This window comes from Triturus cristatus, chromosome 12, assembly GCF_964204655.1.
Source record: "Triturus cristatus chromosome 12, aTriCri1.1, whole genome shotgun sequence".
NCBI lineage: Eukaryota > Metazoa > Chordata > Amphibia > Caudata > Salamandridae > Triturus > Triturus cristatus.
In genome coordinates, this window is record NC_140595.1 from 827,469,025 (window position 1) to 827,492,459 (window position 23,435).

At 47.0% G+C, this 23,435-nt stretch overlaps 1 protein-coding gene across 2 annotated transcripts in view; it reads left to right on the forward strand.

Moving 5' to 3' along the window:
- Positions 1–23,435, forward strand: part of LOC146782995 (polyamine-transporting ATPase 13A3-like) — a 374,238-nt gene that overhangs the window by 189,469 nt on the left and 161,334 nt on the right. For both annotated transcript variants that reach the window (XM_085638060.1, XM_085638059.1), the window contains exon 13: positions 5,870–6,058. In XM_085638060.1, the coding sequence (XP_085494186.1) occupies positions 5,870–6,058 (189 nt within the window). The remainder of the gene's footprint in view (positions 1–5,869; positions 6,059–23,435) is intronic.

Sequence of the window (23,435 nt, forward strand, 5' to 3'; positions counted from 1 at the left end):
CTGCAGCACTTTTTCTGGTTTGCGCCTTTCCACAGACCATCACCTTTTGAGGTACCGCTTTGGCATCTATTCACAAGGTGAGGAATCTGCTATTAGAAGTATCCATGTGTTTACAAGCTATTTACTTTCGGGAATGCTCTTTCTGGTGGACACTCGTCTAACCCCACATTCTTCACCACCCGCCCATCTCCCTGTTCTGTGGGATGGACTCTCTTCACCTTCCATAAACAGATCCCACTTCAGAGATCTGCACACGGTTGCATCTGATCAATTAGCAAGCGCCGCATCGAACTACTCAGTCAAGAAAGACAATCATGTCAGACCGCATATATGTGACCCCAGCGTTACGTTCCGAGTGGTATGAAGTCAACTTGGAGTCCTGTGATGGAACCTGCTAGAGCGTGGGGGCAATGCTAAGAAATGACTGGATCCAGCCTGCCACATGGGGGCATTCAAGAAGTGAGCAATCTGCTGTTAGATAGAGCAACCACCAGGAAGGACTTTACCAGAGGCAAGTAACATGTTCTTTAAGTATTTAGGGTAAGTTTAATGCACTTAATGTACAGTAGTGCATGTAATCCTTTTAATGAGACACTGAGAGCCAAATGTAGACAGATTTTAAATTAATAGAATATCTAAAATGCTTCTCTTCGTATCGACACAAACAGTTTAATTTTTCATCACGGACTCTGCTATAAAGTTACTTCTGTTTCTTTAGCGTGTGATTTTCTAAAGTCTCGCATGCTAAAGTTACCTCTCATTGTTAGTGGAGGATGTCGGTGCCCAAGCATCACTTAACGCTTTATTTACATTTTTGCCCAGGAGCTTTGCAAAATGCCTTCAAGTAGCCTTGCAGTGCTGTAGAGCAGTCAAAGTCCAGAACGCTGACCTTGTTGCCACAAAACATTAGATGAGCGCATGCCTTTAAGAGTTCTGTCTTCAGGAATTGTCTGAACTTAGATGGCTAGGCTGTGGACTTAGGCTGGTGTCTGAGGCATTCCATAGTTTAAGACCCTGAGCACCCAATGATCAGACACCAGGTTTATTTCAGTTAAATATTTTTGGGGGATGAGGTCAGGTTGTTGATTGAGGTTTCCTAGCTGTAATGTAATGTGGGGATAGGCTTTGAAGTTGCTGGGTCGGTAATTCCAGTCGGGTTGGTGGGTGATGCCGCAGAATCTGAACGTAATCCTGTATGCCAGTGGGAATCCCAGGAGGCTTCCAAGAGTTGTTGCATATCTTTGAATCTCCATAGGTTGAGCCAGAGCTTGGTTGCATGTTTTTTTCAGTCTTTGTTTCGTTGTTAGAACTGTAAAGGCTGTTGCAGTAGGATCTGATAACCCATAACCAGTTGATAAGTTATTTGTATTAGAGCCTGGGTAATCCTAAGCAGGAACAGTTGTTGGGCAGCACCACTAACCACCATGTTAACATGTGAAGCTTAATGAAGATTTGTGTTGAAGATTATTCCCACATTCTGGTTTGTTGAAGCAGGAAAGCCAGGCTCTTGGGCCATTCAAAAAGGAAGCCTGTTGCCATGAACCCATAGTACATTGATCTCTTTCATATATGTTCAGACACAGAAAGCCTTATTTGCTCCAATAGGAAATGTTGTCTCGCTATCCCATGAATAGTTTTTATCTTATAATCCACTTGGAAGTGAATTTGGGTATATCCAGTCCACACTTGGAAACTTATCTAATGATACTTAAGTTAATTGTGTTCAATGGAATTGAATAATTGTGTACATTAACAAAGGTCAAAACTTCCATATTTCTTCAGAAAAGTCCTTTATGGGAAATAAAAATGTGTGTATGACTTAGACATCAATGGGCAGAGGTAGGTTTAAATCCAACACCATTTTTCACATTGTAGCCAACTCCTACAGCTTCTCAACTTCCTAAATATAAAATAATAGTTATGTACAGGAATTTAGTTTGTTTCTTTGCTATGCTTTTTGTTTTTCCCTCCAGAATACCATCTTTGTAACAAATGGATAACACGGGTTGCTGAGATTTCACCGTCACAGAATTGTCATCTTCGTTCCTGACCACTAAATGACCCCTGTAGCTTCAAGTGGTGCCTGGAACATATTTCAAACATTATTAATCAAGTTTTAAATAAATAAGATCTTAGATTTGTTTTAAAAATCAGATGGGGTGTGAGGAATGGATTCAGCCTCCTGCTAGCTCTGACTCTACCCTACACCAGCGTTGCCTCTTCTACTCATTCACGGAGGATGCCCTTATAATTAGGGCTCCCTGTTTTCACCGACTTTTACAGATAAATACAGACAGAAAACCATTTATTTTCTTGTCTGTATTTATTTTTATATGTGGAATAAAACGGAAATTGTGTGCTTTTTGATTGATTATAAATACACATTGCCATGACTGCCAGGCCAATAACTCTGTCGATTGATAGGTAACCAGGTTAAAAAAAGAAAGGAATTTTAGTAAAGAGGCTTAAACAGCAGTAAATATGCACAAGGCTGAAACAGAAATGTGCATAATTTCATATAAGTGCATTGATTTATCTTCTACAGTGGTCATATTACTGAAACCTGTCAGACGTTCAAGCATGACCCTATATTTATTGGTTAAATAAATGTGGAAATATACCAGTTCCAGCTTTATTTTTTTTCAAAAAACCCGTAATAAATATGGATAAATACAGATTAAGTTGACAAAAAATAAATATGGATAAATAGAGACGGAAATGTCAAAAAAATAAATACCATAAAACCTGGAGCCCTACTTATAATATGATGCATTTTCAAGCGTTGCTTTTACAGGTTTCAGGAACGTATTTTTGTTGTTGTTACCTTGACAGTTTTTCTTTACGCAGTTAGGGTTTCACTGAATTTCTTTTTAGAAGAAGAGAAACTGCACCTGACTCCGGCAATACGACTCTCCCGAACTATCACAGTGTCGGGAAGATATTTAAAAGATATAATGTGCCTGTCTGGAGGCCGTAAGGATAAGGAACGATGGATTTCAGTTGCCTTGATTATGCCAGTCGTCACCCAGGAGCCGAACACCACAATCCGGATGAATGCAGGAAACTTCAGAAGAGAGCAGGGGAAAGGAAGGAAGGTGCAGACGCGGAAAATGACTTTCTTAAGGCAGGTTTTCCCAGTGTCAATATCCAAATGGAGCGGCAACATTAAACACTTAGTTTATTGAATTCAAAGAATCACAACTTCAGACGTCTCAATACAACTTACTTGTTAAAAAATTAATGCTTTTTTAAATCTGCAGACAATTCTTTCTCAAAATGAAATGCATTCTTGCAGCCAACATGTTTCGCTGAAACATCATGAGCTTCCTCAAGACTTAAATTCTTATAAATGTTGTCCGAACCATCATTCAACCTTTCTTTTTTTCGTCATTGCTTTTATATTACAAGTACAACATTATAATGGATTGGGTTTCATTTGGTTGAATATTAACGCCGTGCCTGATGTGCGAGCCTTAAATCGCCATTCTGTCAGCTGGTGACTTCAAATCGCCATTCTGTCAGCTGACACATTTACAATGTGAGGCTCACACCTCTCAAAATGAAAGGTCTTGAACCTTGTATGTAAATTCAAGGTGATTTGGCTTAAGGTTGAATCTCTTTCAGAAGACAAGCTACTAAAAATCATTAAAGTGAAGCCATCTAACATTTTCATGGACCCAGTCCCAGGAAATGTTGCTGAAGATCTTCTTTTCTTCCTTTTCTTTGCTTCACCAGGTTGTTAGTGAACCTCTCTCACACATGAGGAATATTTTGTGATTGCCCTACAGTTGTACAGTTCACTTCTGTACTGGGATCTGAACAACTTTCAGGCTGTCTCAAGTCTAACCCTTTCTTGTGAGTTATTGAGAGTTGTGTTGCAGTGCAACTTAACACAACACATCTCTGATATTGATCTTTTCAATGACTTTTAGTTGTTGTTCAGACAGGGCGGCAGCACTGAAACCGCTTTGCTCCAGATCGATGAGGCACGTCACATTCCTCACTCTGCCATCTTGTGTGCTTGTCCTCCTTGACCTCTGAGTGTCCCTAATCTTTTGGTGGCATAAACGCCAAGCTGTGTGGGCTTCTCAGAGAATGCATGGGTATTGAAGGCAGAGTCCTCAATTGGTTCACACCTTACGTGCTGTACCAGGCACAGTTGAATAAAGCAGACACTTCTCTCACCGGTTTGGTTGCCTTGATAGAGGGGAGCCACAAGGTCGTATAACATCTCATCTGTGCGATCTCTTCACGCGTAGGTTTATCTCAATATTTCCTGTCCCAGTGATGTCTTGGATCTTGTCAAAACTGCAAGGTTTGGGCAGGTCTGTGTGGCTTCACATTACTTGAAGCTTAAAGCTGGATTTCTCCTTATCTCAGCCTCCTTAATATCATTCCAATGTTGACCTGCCTCCTGTGGCATTCTGAAATCTGAACCCACAATCGTTGACTACACTAAATCCCTATGTTTCGTCCTCGATAAAGACTCAACCTGCAGCCCGAACAGTGATAGCAAAAAACGAGCGCGTTCAACTAATACTCCTGTGGGGGAATGTCACTTTATTCCAGAGCAAGACCCCAAGTCTCTTGTTCAATGTATTGTGCTGTCAAGGACTGATTATAGGAACTCTCTTCTGACTGTTGTTCCCAAACGGCACATGGCTCCCTACAGGCAGTATTCAATGCAGCAGCTTGTTTAGTCACGAATTAAATAAAATGTGACCATATTACATATGAGTTTAACGTCGTAGCTTCCCTTGGAAGCCGGAGCAGGATGTCCGACAACCCTGCATTACTTGCAAGGTCTTAACCATCCCCACCCTTTGGCATTTCACCTCACAACCTAAAGTTTCAGTACAGACACACTTGTCTTAGAACCTCCTTCTTTCAAAAAGGAACCAAGAATGACATGGCCCTTTTCTAGCAGTCCAAGAGGAGTCTGGAACGCTCCCTCCAAGCATTCGCACCGACACCTTGCGTACCTACATTCAGGGAGGATCTGAAACGCCTTCTTTTCCAAAGACTTCACCGACCTGCTTTGTATAGATCAGATTGTGCCTGGCTCCTGCTTTTCCTTCCTTTCTCATCCTCCAGTTGTTTTTGTCTTTACTTCTCACAGCTACTGTTTTCCTGACTCCTCACTACAGTTGCTTCTTCCATCAGCTGTTGCTCCTGATCTACCCCCCAAACCTTTGCGCCCTATGCTACATAGTGTTATGATGTTTGCATTTAAACTAGTTAGTTCTGATTCCCTCATAATAGTTAACCAATTGTGGTGCATATGTATGTTTTTTGTCATTATTGGGAGCTTTACATTATCCTGTAATTTTTTTCTCCTCCTCATTGAAAAGCGCTCTTCTGCCGTGGCCCTTGTTTTTGCTATATAAACCTATATAAATTGTAGGGTGTTTTTTCTGTTGTCAAAAATGTGGCTGGCTAGGCACTCAAGCGTGTTTTGAATAATAAGCTCTCTCTTCAGCTTGATCTTTCATACCTTACATTTTGGAATGGAATTTCCCAAGTAGAGCTGGTGAATCGGGCATGGCATGGCATGCTGGTATATTAAAGGGCTGGCAGAGTTCTAATGCTTCCTTTCAGTGCTACCTCTGCCTGAGTATTATTTTACATTTTGATTCCAAAAAGGTTTTTTTAAGTAGTTCTGGGATCCTCCAGGACCGCTAGAAATATCCCAGCGATAATAAACTTGATGAAGGTGAGCCATGATTAAGAAATGGTTTAAAAAAAAAAAAGAATTTCTAATAAATAAGTTTAGTGTTCTTTATTTGTTAGCTCTCACTTTTGCTTCTTACATAATTGTGGCAACAACTGAAATGTAATCCTGGGCTGTCCAATGCTTCGTTCTTCCCAGGAGGCGGTCGGCCGCATCATCCTGAAGACCTTGGATATCATCACCATCACCGTCCCACCAGCCCTGCCGGCGGCCATGACAGCTGGCATTGTGTACGCGCAGCACCGCCTGAAGAGTAAGGGCATCTTTTCCATCAGCCCACAGCGCATCAATGTGTGTGGGCAGCTCAACTTGATCTGCTTCGATAAGGTACTGCGTCTCTCGCCTGCAACAGCTGTCTTTGTCTTCTTTACCTCTTGCTTTCTGCTCCTTTGCTTGTTCTGTGTTCCTCTAACTTTTCCTTTTTAGGTATAACTATCCTTTCGCTTCAGGCCTCTTTAATTCTCCGTTTGTTGGAGTATTTCTACCGTCTGGTAGATATCAAACCGTATGCTGAAACTGCATTTATTGAGGCTCATTGTCTTTTTTCCCTCTCAACCCTTACCTTTTCCCCACTCACTTATACAGACTGATTGGCTGCTTCTTTTCAGATTTTTTTTTTCGTCTGATGTCACATTTATACTTTCGCTCTTGTCCTTCGACTGGGGAAGATCTCATAAACCGCACACTGGAGTGCTGGTGTCGTAACGCTTCCAAGATTATTAGCTGCTAGAAACAAGAGTGGGAAGCTTTGCTCTTTCTCACCAGACTGTTGTCTGTTAAACTTCTCAGGCAGATGTATCCAGAATCTTTATGGGCAGCCTTCTGTTTTTTCTTTACGTGTTTTTTTTTGGCAGTTATTTCCCTGTCTGTGGATGCTATGTTTTGTCTTCCTAATATTGTCTTAATTCCCTCTCTTTTTTTTTAATTTCAGATGTGCACATTGTTTTTTTTATTTTTTTCACGAAGGGCACCTATCTGTACCCCAATGTTACCTCTTCCTTGAATTGTCTGTTGCTCCCCTTTACCCACATCCATTTTCTCCCATGTCCCATAATCCGCTCCCCGGTCTTCTCCACCATCTCTCCTCACTTGCAGTTTTCCCTTCTCTGTTTTTTTCTACTTTTCCACAATCTTCCTGCCCTTGGCCCTCAATTCAACCATATCCTTTGTTCCTCTCCTCGTCCCCACTATTCCATTTCACCTAAAGCCAGTTAAGTTTTCCATACCTTTTTTGTAGTTTATCTAATTGTCTTTGGGCTTCTATGTTTTTTCCTTTGATCTATCCTACATATTCCCTTTCACCCTCCTGCTCTGCTGCCTACATGCGGTCTCTTTTTTGACTGGCCACTGTTTTGATGGTCTCATCTTTCAGATCTCTTTGCTCATCCCCACTCTTGCCCCCTTTCCTCCCACTTCACCCCCCTCCAATGTTTTGTCTTCCTGATGCACCCCAGCACTTGTTGACTTTTTTTAATGTTTCCTGTTGTGGTGTTTGGTTCTATTTGTTGCGCTGTAAACAGTCATTGTCCAGGCATAGCTGCTCTTATTGAATCTGGAAAACTACTCCCTTCAGCTCTGCTCTATCCTGTGCGTGGGCCAGGGTGTTGTCGCCTCTACTTGTAGTTTTCGGTGTTAATAAAATTGTCACTTTTTTAATAGTCCACCTGACTTTTAAGCACCATTTTTGATTAAAAAAATTCCCTTGTTTTTTTATTTCTTGTTCCGAATTAGTTTTTTGTTTCTTCCAGAAAAAAAGCGCCCTATACCTATCTCAGAGCTTTGGCGCGACTATTTATTCAACAAGGAAAAGGGATTTTTCAAATTCTTTGCTCTTAGTTGTTTGTTAAATTTGGAAATCTTAGGTTTACACCTTCTGCCCATGGCTCCCATTGATTTTGTTCTCGTGTCTTTGCAGGGGGTTTTAAGACATGCCGAAGTTGCTGTATGCGTTGTTTTCAGCTGCAGTGTCTCTTTTTTTCTTAATGACTTCTGGGATATTGGATTTACACAGAATGCTTAAACACACCATTAGAAGTCATGGTTGCGTCATCTACTGTAACTGGGGAGTTTGTGTTTTTTAGGTGATGGATAATAAGCGTAATGTCACCTTCAGTGGGTTTTTTTGTGTGCGGAATTTGTAAATTATTTATTTATTTTTCTTTAACATTCAGTGTTTTGTGACCGAAGTATACCCAGACTGCTTGCTGATTCTGGTTTTGTGAGGACTCGCCCATGTAGTGTTTGGTGGAGACCCTTTCCACATCAGCCTGTTGGAGCTGCAGGCCATTCGCATGGCGCTGAAAGCCTTCCTACCTATCAAAGGGGGGCTGGTTCAGATACTCATGGAAAAAAACACTGCCATGTGTTACAGCAACAAGCCGGGAGGAGTAGGGTACTCGATTCTTTGTCGGAGGCACTTCGTCTATGGAGCTAGCTGGAGTGTCCGGGCATGTCCTTCGCTGTGAATCACCTGGCAGGATCTTTGAACACCAATCTGAACAAACTCAGCCGGCAACACCTAGCGGATTAGAATGGTGGCCACACCCCGAGGTGGCACAAAGCATCTTGTGTATATATATCTATATGTGGATGTGTGTGTGTGTGTGTGTGTGTGTGTGTGTGTGTGTATATATATTATATATATATATATACATATATATATATATATATATATATATATATATATATATATATATATATATATATATATATATAATCTATCTGAAAGAAACAGTTTGTTATAGATTCCCTACCTTAGAATTACCCCGAGGTGTTAGACTGGATCCGTAAAGTTTTTCGTCAGCAGTATCCCTGCGCGTCGGAAGGTGGCATCAGTCGACTCCGCGTTAGTCATCGGCGTTGTGGTCCCTGGGATGACGTTGCGGTAGCTACATAGACGCCGCCCTCGCGTGCTGACGTCAGTTCTTTCTTTTTCTGCGCCAGCAAGCGCAGATCTGGAGAGAGCGGTACCCCTAGTCATTTTTTAGGTCTCGCCTGCGAACGCAGCGCGAAGCGCTGCTTTCGGCGAGATCTATTGTTGCTGACTTGCCTCGGAAGTGGGACAGGAGATGTGCACGCGCAGGCTTTTGGCGGATTTGAGTTGGTGTACGCGCTTACAGCCACGCGGCGTGCACATCTCCTGTCCCCCTTCCCTCGCAAGCCAGCATGCAGTTTCGCTTTCGATTGCCATTAACCCCATGGTCCCCGCCACAGGCCCGTGATTCCCGCTTCAAGAACAAGAACGTCTGGATACCTGCCCCCACAAGACCTAACAAGAACGTCTGGATACCTGCCCCCACAAACCAGCCCTCCCGCGGACGGAGCTCAGGCAAGAGCGCAGCTTCTGCCCCCCACCCCCATTCCTCGCCGCCTCACCTCTGGGGGCAGACTGGTCGCGGTGCTCTGCCGGTTGTTGTTGGTTCTCCGGCGGCGCTGCTCTCCAGGCCCGAGCAGAAGAGCTCGGCCATACGGACCTCCATGGCGTGGCTCCGACCCCCGGACTCCCCGCCCCCCACCCGGCAGCAGCGGCTCAGTTCCGCAGGCCCTCTGACACCAGGCCGGAGCCGGTCCTGCGAGATACACAAGGGGGCGGGGCCACAGCGAGCGCACTGGAGCATTTAAAGCACTGCTTCGACTGGCACTGATTTCGATGATTGCTGCGGGATCACATCAGACTTGCACAAGATCTCTCCCAGGATTCCTGCCAGGTTCCGAGCGTACACAGGTGCTATCCATAGGCAACTCCAGCCTGAGCAGTGCCGTGTGTGCGCAGCGGGGAAGCTGCAAGGAGCTCGGATGGGGGAAGGCTCAGGATCCTCAAGTGTAAAGTTAGCAACAGATGCCGCGCTCACTGTCCAGGCTCCGCATCATCTACAGCGAAATCTCTGCAGATAGTTAGAACAAGCATTTCTCGTAAGTGTTTGTGTTTTATCGTTGTGTCAGCGACGCGTTGCACTGGTTTGACTACTTCCGTATTCTCTGACTCCCTCAAAAAAGTCATGCCTGAGGAAGACCTCCCCCCTACACCTCCCTCCAGCTACGTCATTGTCTGAGCGCTGGAGCTGCTTTATGTCCGCTGCGCTATCCAGAAGTCGCGTCTCCCACCTCCCCACCCGCTCATCATGCCGGCCGCGACTAGTGTGCCACATTGAGGCTGTCACTCAAGCTGGTAAGTGCCCGCGGCCTGTACAAGCTGCTTGCCGTGACTGCACTTAACCTTCACCTTTGGCCCCTGCTTGTCCTTTCCTCACCCTGCTGTCCCCGTGCACACACAGCTGCACCAGGCCTTGAGCACTAAACTCTTATGTCTCGCACATAGGTCAGGATCCCGCACCCTCAGTAGCGCTGCAATTACCGCAGCGTGACAGCTCGAGTGCGCTGTTGGTGACCCTGCCTCACTGTTCATGTGCCAGGCTGCGCGTCTCGGCACAACAACACAGCAGGTAATGCTGGAGCCCACGGAAGTCGAGAGTTATACAGACGCCAAAGTGCAACACCCTCACATTTCATGAAGCAGAATTACAGCCCGTCTCCTATTGCCCTGAATGTCAGTCAAAGGAAGTGTCAGGATCACCACATACACAGCCCATGGCTACGGGCTTTGCTGAATAAATGCCCCTTCACTACAAGTTCCGTACACAGCGCACCTAAAGTATGTGAAGAATCCAGCCACACACCGTGCTGCTACACCCTCCGCAGCATCTGCCGCGAGTCCCCAAACATGTCTACAGAGTCGCTGTGTAAGTGCAAGAGTGTGTAAGGAACCGTGTGATAGCAACATCCTGCTGGTCACAGTGCAATCCAGCTTTTCCGAGTTGTTTCCACCGCCTGACCCTCTTGCACTTTTGAAACGCCCACCGCAGTGCCTTCAACGCTGTGTGTGCTGTGCAGGTCTCTCTCCGCAGTTCCTCCAGGGTCTGTGTGCAGGCTTTTCCCCTATCACTTCAACCTCGCCATGAAGTGCATCCTCAGGCTCGTCCTGGCCTTCCAACTGGCCCTCTGCGTGTGCCTGGCTCAACAACAACGTGAGTTTATCAGCTGCGTGCTCTCACTCAGGGGGTACTCATTCAGTGGCACACCTAGAGTGCCAGGGGCCCTGAAGCAAGTAAGGAAATGGGGTCCCGTCCTCTGGTTTCGTAGTTAAAAACACACTTTAATGGGGATAAATTGGAGCCATCTCACCCATGGTCCTCGGTGTCACTGCACCTGCTGCTCCCAACTCTGGCCCCGGTGTCGCTGCACCTGCTGCACCATCAATATATACGCCTATATCTATTCAGCCCCCGGGGCTGTCGGTCCTTTGCACAGTCACTGTAGGCGCGCGCTGCTGTCATTAGGGTGTCCACCTCACTCCATGTCCTGGTGATCACTGTTTACATTCCTTTGCTTTCAAGACACCGTGATGCATTCTGGGTGTTGCAGTCCGGATTTGCTGCCACCAGTCACTGCTCTCACTAGAGGACACGGGTCTGCGGGAAATAGGTGACTTTTGGAACTTCAAAAAACCATCTGGGATCCTGCGTGGTCGATAGTATCTGTGGTCCTACTGACGATTCAGGCCAGCAGAGAGCAGCAGAGTACCGCAGAAGCGGCACCGGCGAGTGAGCGAGCAGCGAGCACCAGAGAGTCGCCAGAGAGACGCGGAAGCGGCGAGAGAGCAGAAGCAGCATCGCTGAGCTCGGTCGAGTCACGGACCCACCCCCGACCAGGTGCCTGATCCCCCCCGGACCCCCGTCGGAGACCACCACCCACCGAGGTGGCGCAACACCTGAATGTGAGCGGCTCTAGACGTGAGCTAGCTCAACCTTCACAGAGCTACGAGCCGTAGGGGTGGAGACAGTGCACGGGAGCTTTGGTCCCGGTTCAGCCGCACCACCGGAAGAATCTCAGTGGCTACCTGCCCACCTGCCTGCACCCGCCAGGCCCCATAGGATCGAAGAACCACAGAGAGCCGCCAGCAGCGACCCAGCGAGCTAGCAGGAACAACTGGGACAGCCGTGAAAGGGGCAGCAGGACAGTAGGTAAGCCGTAAACCGCGAGCCGAGAGCTGTGAGGGGGGGCATCGGGGGAGAGAGGACCAGACCCCGAACCAGGACCCAGTACCCGGGCAGAGGTTGAGTAATTCAGCCCACAGAGGCCCCCACAGGGAACGGAAAGCTTTGAGTCGCTAAGCAATAAGAGCGCAGGAAAGCATAAGCGGCAGTAAAAACGCGGAAAGTGCACTAGCGCACTAGCAGCGACCAATAGTAACAGCAAGCTACAGGAAAGCAACGCCCAGAGTTGAAAAGGAACCCAACAAGGCACAAAAGCAAGGGTAAAGGACTACAGAAGCACCGGAGCAGACCATCAGCAGACAGAACAGGACAACGCACATACAAGGACAACATGAGGTCAGGAAGAGAAAGAAAACCTCCAACAAAGCAAACGGCGAAGAACAAAAGGAATACCATAACCTCAAGCGCAGGGCCATTAACAAAAAACAAACAATTATCCAATAGTTCAAACGACACAGACTTACAAGGGAGTTTTAACACCGTAATTGACCACTTCACAGACGAAAAACAGTTAACAGAAACAGACCAAACCAAGACCTTAACTTCTGTTTTACCACCTATCAAAAAAACGAGAAAGAGACAGGACTTAATTAACTTTGCAGGTCAGCATCCAACAACTAAATACGACTTCCAACCAAACATTTATACCAAATTCACCTTTTTAAAGAACCCGGGAAATGAGATTTATTCATCAAACTATACTGCAACAGGTTTGCAAACCCCACTGCAACCCGCTGACGTAAGCAAACCTTTACCCCAAGCTTACAATCAAACTGTAGTCGAACTACATAAGCATCCAAGTCTAAGGGAGAACAAAGAACAAATCATAGACAAAACCGGGGCCAGAGAAGAACTGGAACTAGACGACATTAACCTAACTTCGAACGAAGGCGTACCTAAACTAGGTGACATTAATCCAGCCCCACTAACGGAAGGTCTAATCCAGGAACCAATTGTATCCCACATAATGCTAAAAGACGTCACACCGGGCAAACTTGCTTCAGAGCTGGATGACTCACCAGGTCCTCCTGGCAACCGCACCCCAAATAGAGAGATCTCCCCAACTCAACTTCCAACTCCCTGCTCTGCGCCTACAGAGAAAACGGCTAAGATGTATGCAAAAAAAGAGCCAGAAATCAATCCATCCAGCGGTCACGAAGTTTGCTTCGAGTCAGAACTAAACTACCCCTTTGACAACAAGGGACAAGCTCTAAAGGAAAAAGCAACACGCCCAAAAAATTCCTCCCCCATCAAAGTAACAAGGGACTCATTTTCCTCGGAAAAAGATATGACTTTCCTGGTAACACAAGAATGGAATGATCTAGTGGCCGCTTATAGCGCAAAACAACCTGCGAACCGATCAAGAAATGAGAGCATACACCAGTCCCCAGAAGGGACAAAAGACCCCACCGATATCTTCTGGACAACCTTACTAAATACAATTCAACTATCATCCACAGCCCTCCAGTATCAATCAGACAAATTAGATTTACAACTGATAGTTTTACACAAGCTGGCAGAGGCTACAACGGGGATTGATAGAAAACTCGCCGATCTTAACGGCCTCATTAAAAGAGGACAAGAGTCAGTAAAACTGACTCAAATTGAAAGAATTAATTGCGTATGCTCACCGATAATCGACAAACTATCTTCATTACCAACGATGCTAGGAAATCTCTTAGAGGAAATAAAATCAACAACAAGAATGCCACTAACAAACAAAGCAAGGTTGGAAAGTCCATCTTGCGACACAATTTTAACTGTACAAGAAAACGACCTAGTCGGCGCCACACAGCAATGGTTCCAGCAGTCAAACCTTGAAAAAACAATAGAAGAGACCTCAGAGAACAACTCAGCAAAAGGTCAAGTAGACCTAGTTCAGGATATAAAAAACGCGCGCACTCGAAGAAAACAAATAAGGAAGGGCAGGTATAACAAACCAGCTAGCCAACCGCCCACACAAGAGATCGGCCTGGCAACTCCACCAAAGGAGCAGGATCAGCCGGGAGTCACATCCCAACCCATGGAATACAAAAATCCTTCACCTCAACACATAAATCAATTAGTTAAAGAGACCCCATTCAAAACAAGAATAGGAACCTTGACCATTACAAACGACACAACCAGGGAACAATCAGGGCAGGAGTTACAGAGTCATCTACGACCCCCAACTCATAAGACCAAAAGGGGCTACAGCACATGTCAAGCAGAGGAACCACCAGCGGACCCAGAAGCAGGTAAACATACCCAAGAAGAATCTGAAATCTCTAGAACATCGACTAGAGTAACCGCCCATTCAACAAATAGTACATACCCCACAATACAGCCAAAAACCATAGAACCGAAAGGCAACTTGCAAGCAGACATTACAACAGTAGAAGATAGCAGTAAAACCAAGGAATTAAAACATAGCGCAAGTATAATCCATAGTTCAACATTATCCAATACCCAGAGCTTACAACAGAACAACACAACTAATCAACAATTACACCAGGAATCGCGGTTCCCAAGCGAATCCGAATCAGATGCAATACTTTTCATACCCGAATTTAAATCTAGAGGAAGAGCAGACACCCTAAACAGGGGCAATATACTGAAGTTAATTAATTCAATCGACAAATTAGAAAAAAAAAACACCCTCGACCTGCTCGCCATCGAATTCCATCCAGCCCAATCGCCCAATGGAAATGAAATAACGAAGACCTTCTGGACAACCAACAATGTTGCAAACCAAATCATGCAGGAAACAAGCAGATTCTCCCACTGGGGAATTAAACTCCAAGCAGTAAAAAGGCCAGCGTATCCTACTCCGCTACTTGAAGAAAACTACCGGGATCGCCATCAAAATGTCAAATCGATTTTGAAAGGAGCCCTCAGTCGATCGCCGGGAGAGGGAAACCACCAAACTAATCCTCAACGACTAAGCCCTAATCAACTAGCTCTACGCAGAACAACCATAACACGGACCATAAATTGACATACAGCACCAGCATCAACTACCAATTCAGGAGACACCCCAAGATCTAATCTCAAAATTTGTAGCTGGAACATAAACGGTCTCATGGATAAACTAGAGGACCCCGAAATAATAAATTACTTTAATACCTTCGACCTGATACTCCTACAGGAAACATGGGAGACAAATGAAATATCACTACAAGGCTACACAAGTCGATCAAACCCGGCAATCAGTAGTTCCCCATTCGGACACAGGGCAGGAGGACTGGCAATATTCGCTTCAATAACAACAATAGGTGAAATAGAAACACTTACAATAAACCTAACTCCACCAAATGCGATACAGGTATTATCATTAACACTTACATCCAACACAACCATCAAAGAGCTATACATCGTCAATTTATATATACACCCAAAGCACAGACAATCCGGTTCAACGGAACTCGTCAAAGTACTAACAAAACTAATGGAAGAAAGGGACATGGAAAAGACGTTTATAGCAGGCGACTTTAACCTTCACCTCTTTGGCGACAAAACAACAGACGATATGACCAAGGAAATGGATAAAGTTTGGGAAATTCCAAGCCAATCTTTCCCGACCCAAAGCAAACCTACAAAAACAGCTTCCCAACTGCTGAAAGACCTAGAGCAGCTAAATTTGAGAGTACTCAACGGTCGCCAAGAAGAGGACACTCCACCGGCACCAACATTCTTCTCTTCAACAACCACCTCATATCTAGACTATATGTTGGTGACTCTTCCACTCTACGAGAAAATAAGCAAGTTTAGGATAGGGGAAGGCTCTCAAAGTGACCACTTACCTTTGGAAGCCAATCTGAGCTTGACTTGCGAAAACAAAGCAGAGGTGCAAAAAAGCCAAACTGGCTTAGATTACACAGCAAACTACAGACGAATAAGGTGTAAAACGTCAGATATTGAGAAGTTAGCAGCCAGCGCAAAAGCCATCATACACCAAACACCCAGCCCACTTCTTAACTTGACCAACATCTGGGCAAACTTCACACAGACACTGGGAGCTAAACATGGGACTGAACTAAAAACCCACAAAGGACACACCTCATGGTCTATTCTCGGTAAAATAACAACGCCAGAGATAAAAAACATAAAACGAGGTATAACAAAGATCCTCAAGCGGCTCCGGAAAGACCCCAATACCGATACTCTACAACAGGAGCTTCGCACTCAAAAAGCCCAATTAAAAAAGAAAACCTGGGAAAGGAAAAGACAACTGAATGAGGACCTCTGGGTAAAAATCGCCCACAGTTCTAAACAAAAGAACAGCTCTAACTTCTGGAAAATAATTCATAACCTTCAGCATCCAGGCCACAAAGGAATAGACTCTAACATATCAGAATCTGACTGGGCCAACTTTCTAGAAGCACATTTCAATACAGTTGCATTGGAAGAGGAGACCTCCATCGGCGATGATCGGTCCGATGACACGTATCTGAACCTAGAAAAAGTCAGCACAACCAATAAAGCAGGAAATTCACCTTCCATGAATAAGTCAACTCACCACCAAGTACAAAAGGAGTTCAGAGAACAACCATCACCATCTGATCTAACAGAGTATAAGGAGGAATCCTATAACTCAGAAATAGCGGACAGAATTATATCCCAAATATCCAAAGGTAAAACCGAGGGAGCCCCCGGTCCAAACGGGATACCGCCAATATTGTACAAAAGTGACGCAGCATTTTGGAGCAAAATTCTAGCACCAGTCTTCTGTGAAATTAGAATAACAACTATAATTCCACCATCCTGGAACGGATCAATCATAAGTCCGATCTACAAAAAGGGGGCCAGGAATGACCCTAGAAGCTATCGCCTCATAGCTCTAATCGACACCGAAGCAAAATACTATGCGGGCCTAATTTTGGAGGACTTAACAGCTTGGGCAACAGAAAAAAACATCATCACAGTTACCCAAACCGGGTTCCGAAGCGGCCATGGAACTACAACAAATATCATGGCGCTAACCCTTTTGATAGAAGCGGCGAAAACCACCAAAACCTCCTTATTTCTAAGCTTCATCGATTACTCCGCCGCCTTCGATAATGTGGACCGGCACAAGCTTTGGCAGAAATTGGACAAATGGGGAATTCCAGGACCGCTTTTACAGCAGCTGGTAGCGCTCCACACCAACACCTGGGTCAAGATCAAATTAGGTTCCGGGAGGTTTCTTTCTAGAAAAATACAGACCAACAAGGGACTGAAACAAGGCTGCGTCTTGGCCCCAATGTTATTTAACCTCTTTTTAGCAGATCTTCCAAGAGCGCTTATAACAATTACATCTCATGCACCACGGCTGGGCGACACATTATTGTCTAACCTCCTTTACGCCGACGATTTGGTCCTCATCAGCCGATCCCCTGTTGGCCTTCAACATCTTTTAGACAAAACAAACGAATTCTCTAAAGTAAATTCATTAACAATCAACCTAAACAAAACCAAAACAATGACAATAAATTATCATAAAAAAAGGAAATGTCAATGGCGTTTGGATAGTCAGAAACTAGAGCAGGTACTATCCTACAAATATTTAGGCATCATATTAGACTGCAACGGCTCCTTTAAACAACAATTAGAAGCCATTCGTCGGAAGGGCACAACCTTTTCCATGTCGATAAAGCCACTCCAGAAAGCCCTTCCAGACCGGACCCTTGGCCCTCTCTTGCAGGTAATAAAAGCTCGCTTACAACCAATGCTTACCTATGGCTTTGAATCTATGCAAGGCAAAGACGCAACAACATTGGATAACACCATCAGTCATGCATTCAGGGCAATATTCCATCTTACAAGTTACTCGTCACCAGCTCAAATTCGCCTAGAGTTCGGCTTACAAAAACAAACAGTGGAGAGAAGAGGCGCCTACATAAAAAGCTGGTGGAAAATAAGAAAAGCTGAACAAGGAACACTAAACGCACATCTCTGGATTGAACTGATAAAACGAGACAAATCCCCAGCAAGGACCTATTTAATGGAATCATTGGACATCCTGGGCCTAACAGAACTGTGGGAATCTCCAACAGATGCAGGAACCTTCAAAAGAGTGGTAACAAAAGTTACCAAGGCGATCTCATTGAAAGAGGACAAGGCAACTTTAGCCAAGAGAGAGCATGGTTGGGGAGTTTTGAAAGACTACACAACTCTCAAACCACAACAGTACCTAACAACGGGTCTCACACATAAAACAAAAAACAAGTTCCTTAACCTCCGCCTAGGAAACATACCCATAATGCCACATTTAGCACCCTGGAAGAGGGATCAAACAAAAAATCTTTGCAGATTATGCCTCTCCGGCAAGGAGGATCTAATACACATCATCTGCATTTGTAAAAACCTTTTGGATATAAGGCGTTCCCTGCTCCGGATTCTTTGGAATCAGAGGAGGATAACCAGCTGCAGACAGGCCGTGTTGCTGTGTTTTAACCCCACGGAAACTCAATTAAATTGCAGAACAACAAAATATTTTGAAATAGTTGCGGCCAGACTCAAAGAAAAAACGGGACACTAATAGATTCCAACTAAGACTTTTAAAAATCTTTTAAAGACCTTAAATAAGCTGACATTTTCCTTTTAATTGGTTGTTTTAAATCTAAATTTTTAGCAATGAAATCATGTTATTAAATGTTGTGAGTTTTTATTAACTGTGCAATAAACTAAACCCCTCACTAGAGGTTGTGTTTTTTCTCTGTGCTGGGAGTCTCTTGGTGCTCTGCACGCGCACTCAAGAACCGTCACTTCTGTCTGTCCACCCGCAGGTACCGTCACTACATGGTGCTGTCTCAGTTCTTTCAAGGGTGTCTAATCTGACTCTGCTCTCACCACCGTTACTGTTCTACCCACAAAATGGAAACTGGCCGCTTTCTACTTGTACTCATGGCCTCTTTTTACCGACTTCACACCCCAGGGCTGTCAACGACTGCCTCTACTGTCTCCTCACACTCGGGTTGTCAGTGCTGTTCGTTCACATCCAAAGCTGCTTGTGTTTTCCGCTGACAGTCACTGTTAAGTTCAGGCACTGCATCCTGCTCACTGCGGGGTTCTGTCTGTCTGATACGTCGACTATATATATGCTTTCCTTAAATCGGAGTTTCCACTACTGTCAGTTCACACGTGGGCAGTGGCTGCTTTGTTTCACACGTAGGTGGTTGATTCGTGTTGCAGCATTTATATAGCGCTTACCACCCTTATATGGGGCACTAAAATACTTCCCTACATGGGTAGCATGCTGCACAGTGCAGGCTGTGTGGTTGGAAGTATAGAATTGGCATTTTTTCTGATGTTGTTGTTTTTTACTTGCGTCTGTATGACACCATAGACTGTGCAGGTTGATGGAGGAGTTGCTCTTATATAAACAGTGTTACAGCAAATAGCTTGGCATCAAAGGATACTTGTTTTTCTTTTTTTTTTTTTTTTACTTTAATGAGCACAGCGCTATACAAAGCAATAGGTGTTGCTTTTGGTATAGTAAATAACAATGGCAAAAGGCATTGCCGTTTACAATGCCAATAGCTCCAAAACTCGCAGTTGCGAGACCTATTGCATTGTAAATGCTTGTTGACTGAGCTTTTTTCTCAACTGTTGTCAACTTCGTTGTTTTTTGAGTCCTCACGACTCCTGGTGCATGAGGGATGCCCAGCTTTAAGGCTTGCGGTTCCTGTAACCGACTGATGTCTGTGACGGATCCGCACAGCGTGTGCCTCTACTGCCTAGAGCGCGACCACGACCCCAAGATGTGTTTTGACTGCGGGAGCATGGCCCGAAGTCTTTGCGGGAGTGGTCCCGAAAGCTACTCTGCGTTGTTCGAGGTCCCGGTCGTGGAGGAGGTCGACGGACTGGTTGCGAAGCCAACATAATTTTTCCTCTAAGTCTTCGCACTCTGGGTCAGGTAAGTCGAAAGCACAAAAAGAAGTCGAAGTATCCTCGCTCTTCGACTTCTCTCCGGCTGACGCGACGAGGGATGCAGCTGGTGCCTCTCCCGCGGCCCGTAGCGTCGGGTCTGGGTTTCCCCTCTTTCCCGGGACCGGGACCAACCCCTGCCCAGCTTCGTCAGTACTACGAAGCGATGCACGCCATCTTTGGGAAGCACGACTCCGCCGGCACGCCTCCTTCCCCGCGGACTCTGCTTGGGGGGGGGGGGGGGGGGGGGTGGGGGGGGTGTGTCTTCGGCCTTGGCCCGCAGGGTCCCCTTGGATCCAGGCCTGGATCTGGATCGGCGCCGGTCAACCTCGTTACACCCTAGCACCGATTCCACCGGCACCACGTCCGCCACCAGCTGTGTCCACAGCCGACATCGACCCCGACCTCCACCTCGAGGTAGACACGGAGCCAGACAGGCTCCGGCGGGTACTTGTGTGCCTCTGTTCTACCCAGGCTCTTTGAGATCAGATTGGCAGCCAGAGGAGGGTGAGGAGGACTGGGAGGGGCCTGGGACCCTTTAACCGACCAGTTGGTGTACGAACAGGACTGGCAAGAGGAACCGGGGAAGCCAGTGGTCTGGATACCTCACCAGACCTTGGCATGTTGTCTCCTCCTACCGTGGCTACGGAGGAGGGAGCGTCATACGCAATGGTGTTGTGTAGGGCGGTTAAGACCCTCCATCTCGAGCTACCTATGGTGGCAGTCAGGACTAACCTCCTGACAGAGGTCCTTCAACCGGCAGCAAGCGCTTCGGAGCCCCTGCTGCCGTTTAATGAAGCCCTGATGGACATCCTTTTGGGCACGTGGTCCAGGCCCAACACAGGGGCTCCTGTGGACAGGATGATTGCCCGACGCCACCACCCGGCCCCGGGCGACCCCACTTTCCTCTCCCAACACCCCACCCCTTAGAGCTTGGTGGTTCAAGCCTCCACTTCTGAAGGCGCCTTCCCTACCGCACCACCGGATAGGGAATCCAAAAAGCTGGACCACCTTGGGAAGAGAATGTTTTCTTCCGCCAGCTTGGGACTGCGGTCGGTAAACACTGCATGTCTGTTGGGCCGTTACACCCACTCTGTGTGGGATACGGTGGCGCAGGTGCTGCCTCAGTGCCCGGAGGAGGCCCGGGCTGTACTCTCCCGTGCAGTTGCTATGGGGAGAGACGCAGCAAAGTTTACCATCCGCTGTGGGCTTGATACCGCTGACGCACTTGGCGGGATGATTTCCATGTCAGTAGCCCTTCGATGCTATGCTTGGTTGCGTTCGACTGGTTTTTCCGGGGATGTCCAATCCACCATTATGAACATTCCCTTTGATGGCAGTCACCTTTCCGGCGACAAGGCAGACAACGCGCTAGAGCCCTTTAAGGACTCTCGGTCTACGGCCAGGTCCTTGGGCCTCTCCACCACCCGCCCTGCGCAGTCTACCTATCTGCCCTTTCGTGGCTACGGAAGGTGTGCCCCGCTACGTCCCGCCCAGAGCCACAGGCTGGTGCAAGCTGTTGAGCCCCAGCGCGGCCGGGGATGTGGAACCACCGGCGTGGTTCTGGGGGCCAGCGGGCGGGCCAGTTCACCACAGCCCCCTCTGCAGCAGCCTCCAAACCCTCCTAGTTCGACCTTTCAGGGCCACCAAACGCCAGTGGGCAGCAGGAGCCACCATCACCTTCCCCACTGGCGCACCATCACATTGGAGAGGTGGGTTTTGCAAATAGTCCGAAGGGGCTACTCCCTCCCCTTCAAAACTTCCCCTCCCTCCATGCCACCTCAGTACCATCGCATGTCGTAGGAACACCTGGCCCTTCTCCAACAGGAAGTTTCGGCACTCTTGGCCAAGGTTGCCATCAAACTCGTTCCTGCCCCAGGAGTAGTTTGTGGTTGCTATTCCCACTACTTTCTGGTACCCAAGAAGGACAAAGGCCTGCGTCCTATCTTGGATCTCAGAAACGTCAACTGCTTCCTCTAGAAGGAGAAGTTCATGATGTTGACGTTCGCTCAGGTCTTGTCTGCACTCGACCCTGGAGACTGGATGGTAGCGTTGGACTTGCAGGATGCCCCAGGAGTAGTTTGTGGTTGCTATTCCCACTACTTTCTGGTACCCAAGAAGGACAAAGGCCTGCGTCCTATCTTGGATCTCAGAAACGTCAACTGCTTCGTCTAGAAGGAGAAGTTCAAGATGTTGACGTTCGCTCAGGTCTTGTCTGCACTCGACCCTGGAGACTGGATGGTAGCGTTGGACTTGCAGGATGCCCCAGGAGTAGTTTGTGGTTGCTATTCCCACTACTTTCTGGTACCCAAGAAGGACAAAGGCCTGCGTCCTATCTTGGATCTCAGAAACGTCAACTGCTTCCTCTAGAAGGAGAAGTTCAAGATGTTGACGTTCGCTCAGGTCTTGTCTGCACTCGACCCTGGAGACTGGATGGTAGCGTTGGACTTGCAGGATGCTCACTTTCACATCCCCGTCCTGCCGGCCCACTGGCGTTACCTGCGGTTCACGGTGGGCCATGAGCAATTTCATGTTACTGTGCTCCTCTTTGGCCTTACCAGCGCCCCTCGGGTGTTGACGAAATGGATGGCGGTGATCGTAGCTCATCTGCACAGATCAGGGGTTCCAGTCTTCCCCTATCTCGACGACTGGCTATTGAAGCCGGGCTCTCCGAGGCTGTTGTCTCCCACCTCCAGACTACGGCCGACCTCCTGCATTCTCTGGGGTTCTCCAGCAACGTGCCAAAGTCACACCTGACCCCCTCTCAGAAGCTCCTCTTCATCGGAGCGGTTCTGGACACAACGCAGTTTCGGGTTTATCCTCCCGAACAGAGAGTCTGGGATATTCGGGCTATGATTCCGATCTTTCAGCCCCTATCCGTGGTTTCTGTCAGGATGACCCTGAGGCTGCTGGGACTCATGGCCTCCTCCATCCTGCTGGTTGATCATGCCAGGTGGCATATGCGGGCTCTGCAGTGGGACCTGAAGTTCCAGTGGGCGCAGCATCAGGGGAATCTGTCCGATTACGTCCAGATCTCGGAGGACACTGCAAGAGAATTGCAGTGGTGACTCACGAACCAGGATTGGGTCAATGGCAGATCCTTCTCCCTTCCCCAACCAGAACATACAGTCAGACGCATCTGGGATGGAGCGGCCACATGGGAGAGGTGGAGATCAGAGGCCTCTGTTCTCCGGCATAGTCCGGGCTCCATATCAACCTTCTGGAGCTTCGAGCGATCCGTCTTGCACTCAAAGCATTCCTTCCCTCTATCCGAGGAAGAGTGGTGCAGGTGTTCATGGACAACACCACCGCCATGTAGTACTACAAAAAACAAGGCGGGGTGGGGTCGTGGACCCTATGTCAAGAGGCCCTCCGCCTCTGAACATGGCTGGAACATCAGGGCATATCCCTGGTGGTTCAACACCGGTCAAGCACGACCGCGCCCAAGTCATTCTTGTGGCTCGGAGTGGGCACAAAGAGTCTGGTATCCCGAGCTGCTCAACATGGTTATCGATACTCCGATCCGACTGCTTATTCAGGAGAATCTTCTGTCGTAGCAGCAGGGGACGGTCCTCCACCCGAACCTGTCCAGCCTCCACCTCCTTGCGTGGAGATTGAGTGGCGGCAGTTGACGTCGTTTGACCTACCTCCCGAAGTCTGTGATGTTATATTGACAGCCAGGCGACCCTCCACTAAGACTGTACACACCTGCAGATGGAATACATTTGTGGCATGGTGCACAGCAAAGGCTGTGGATCCCCTTT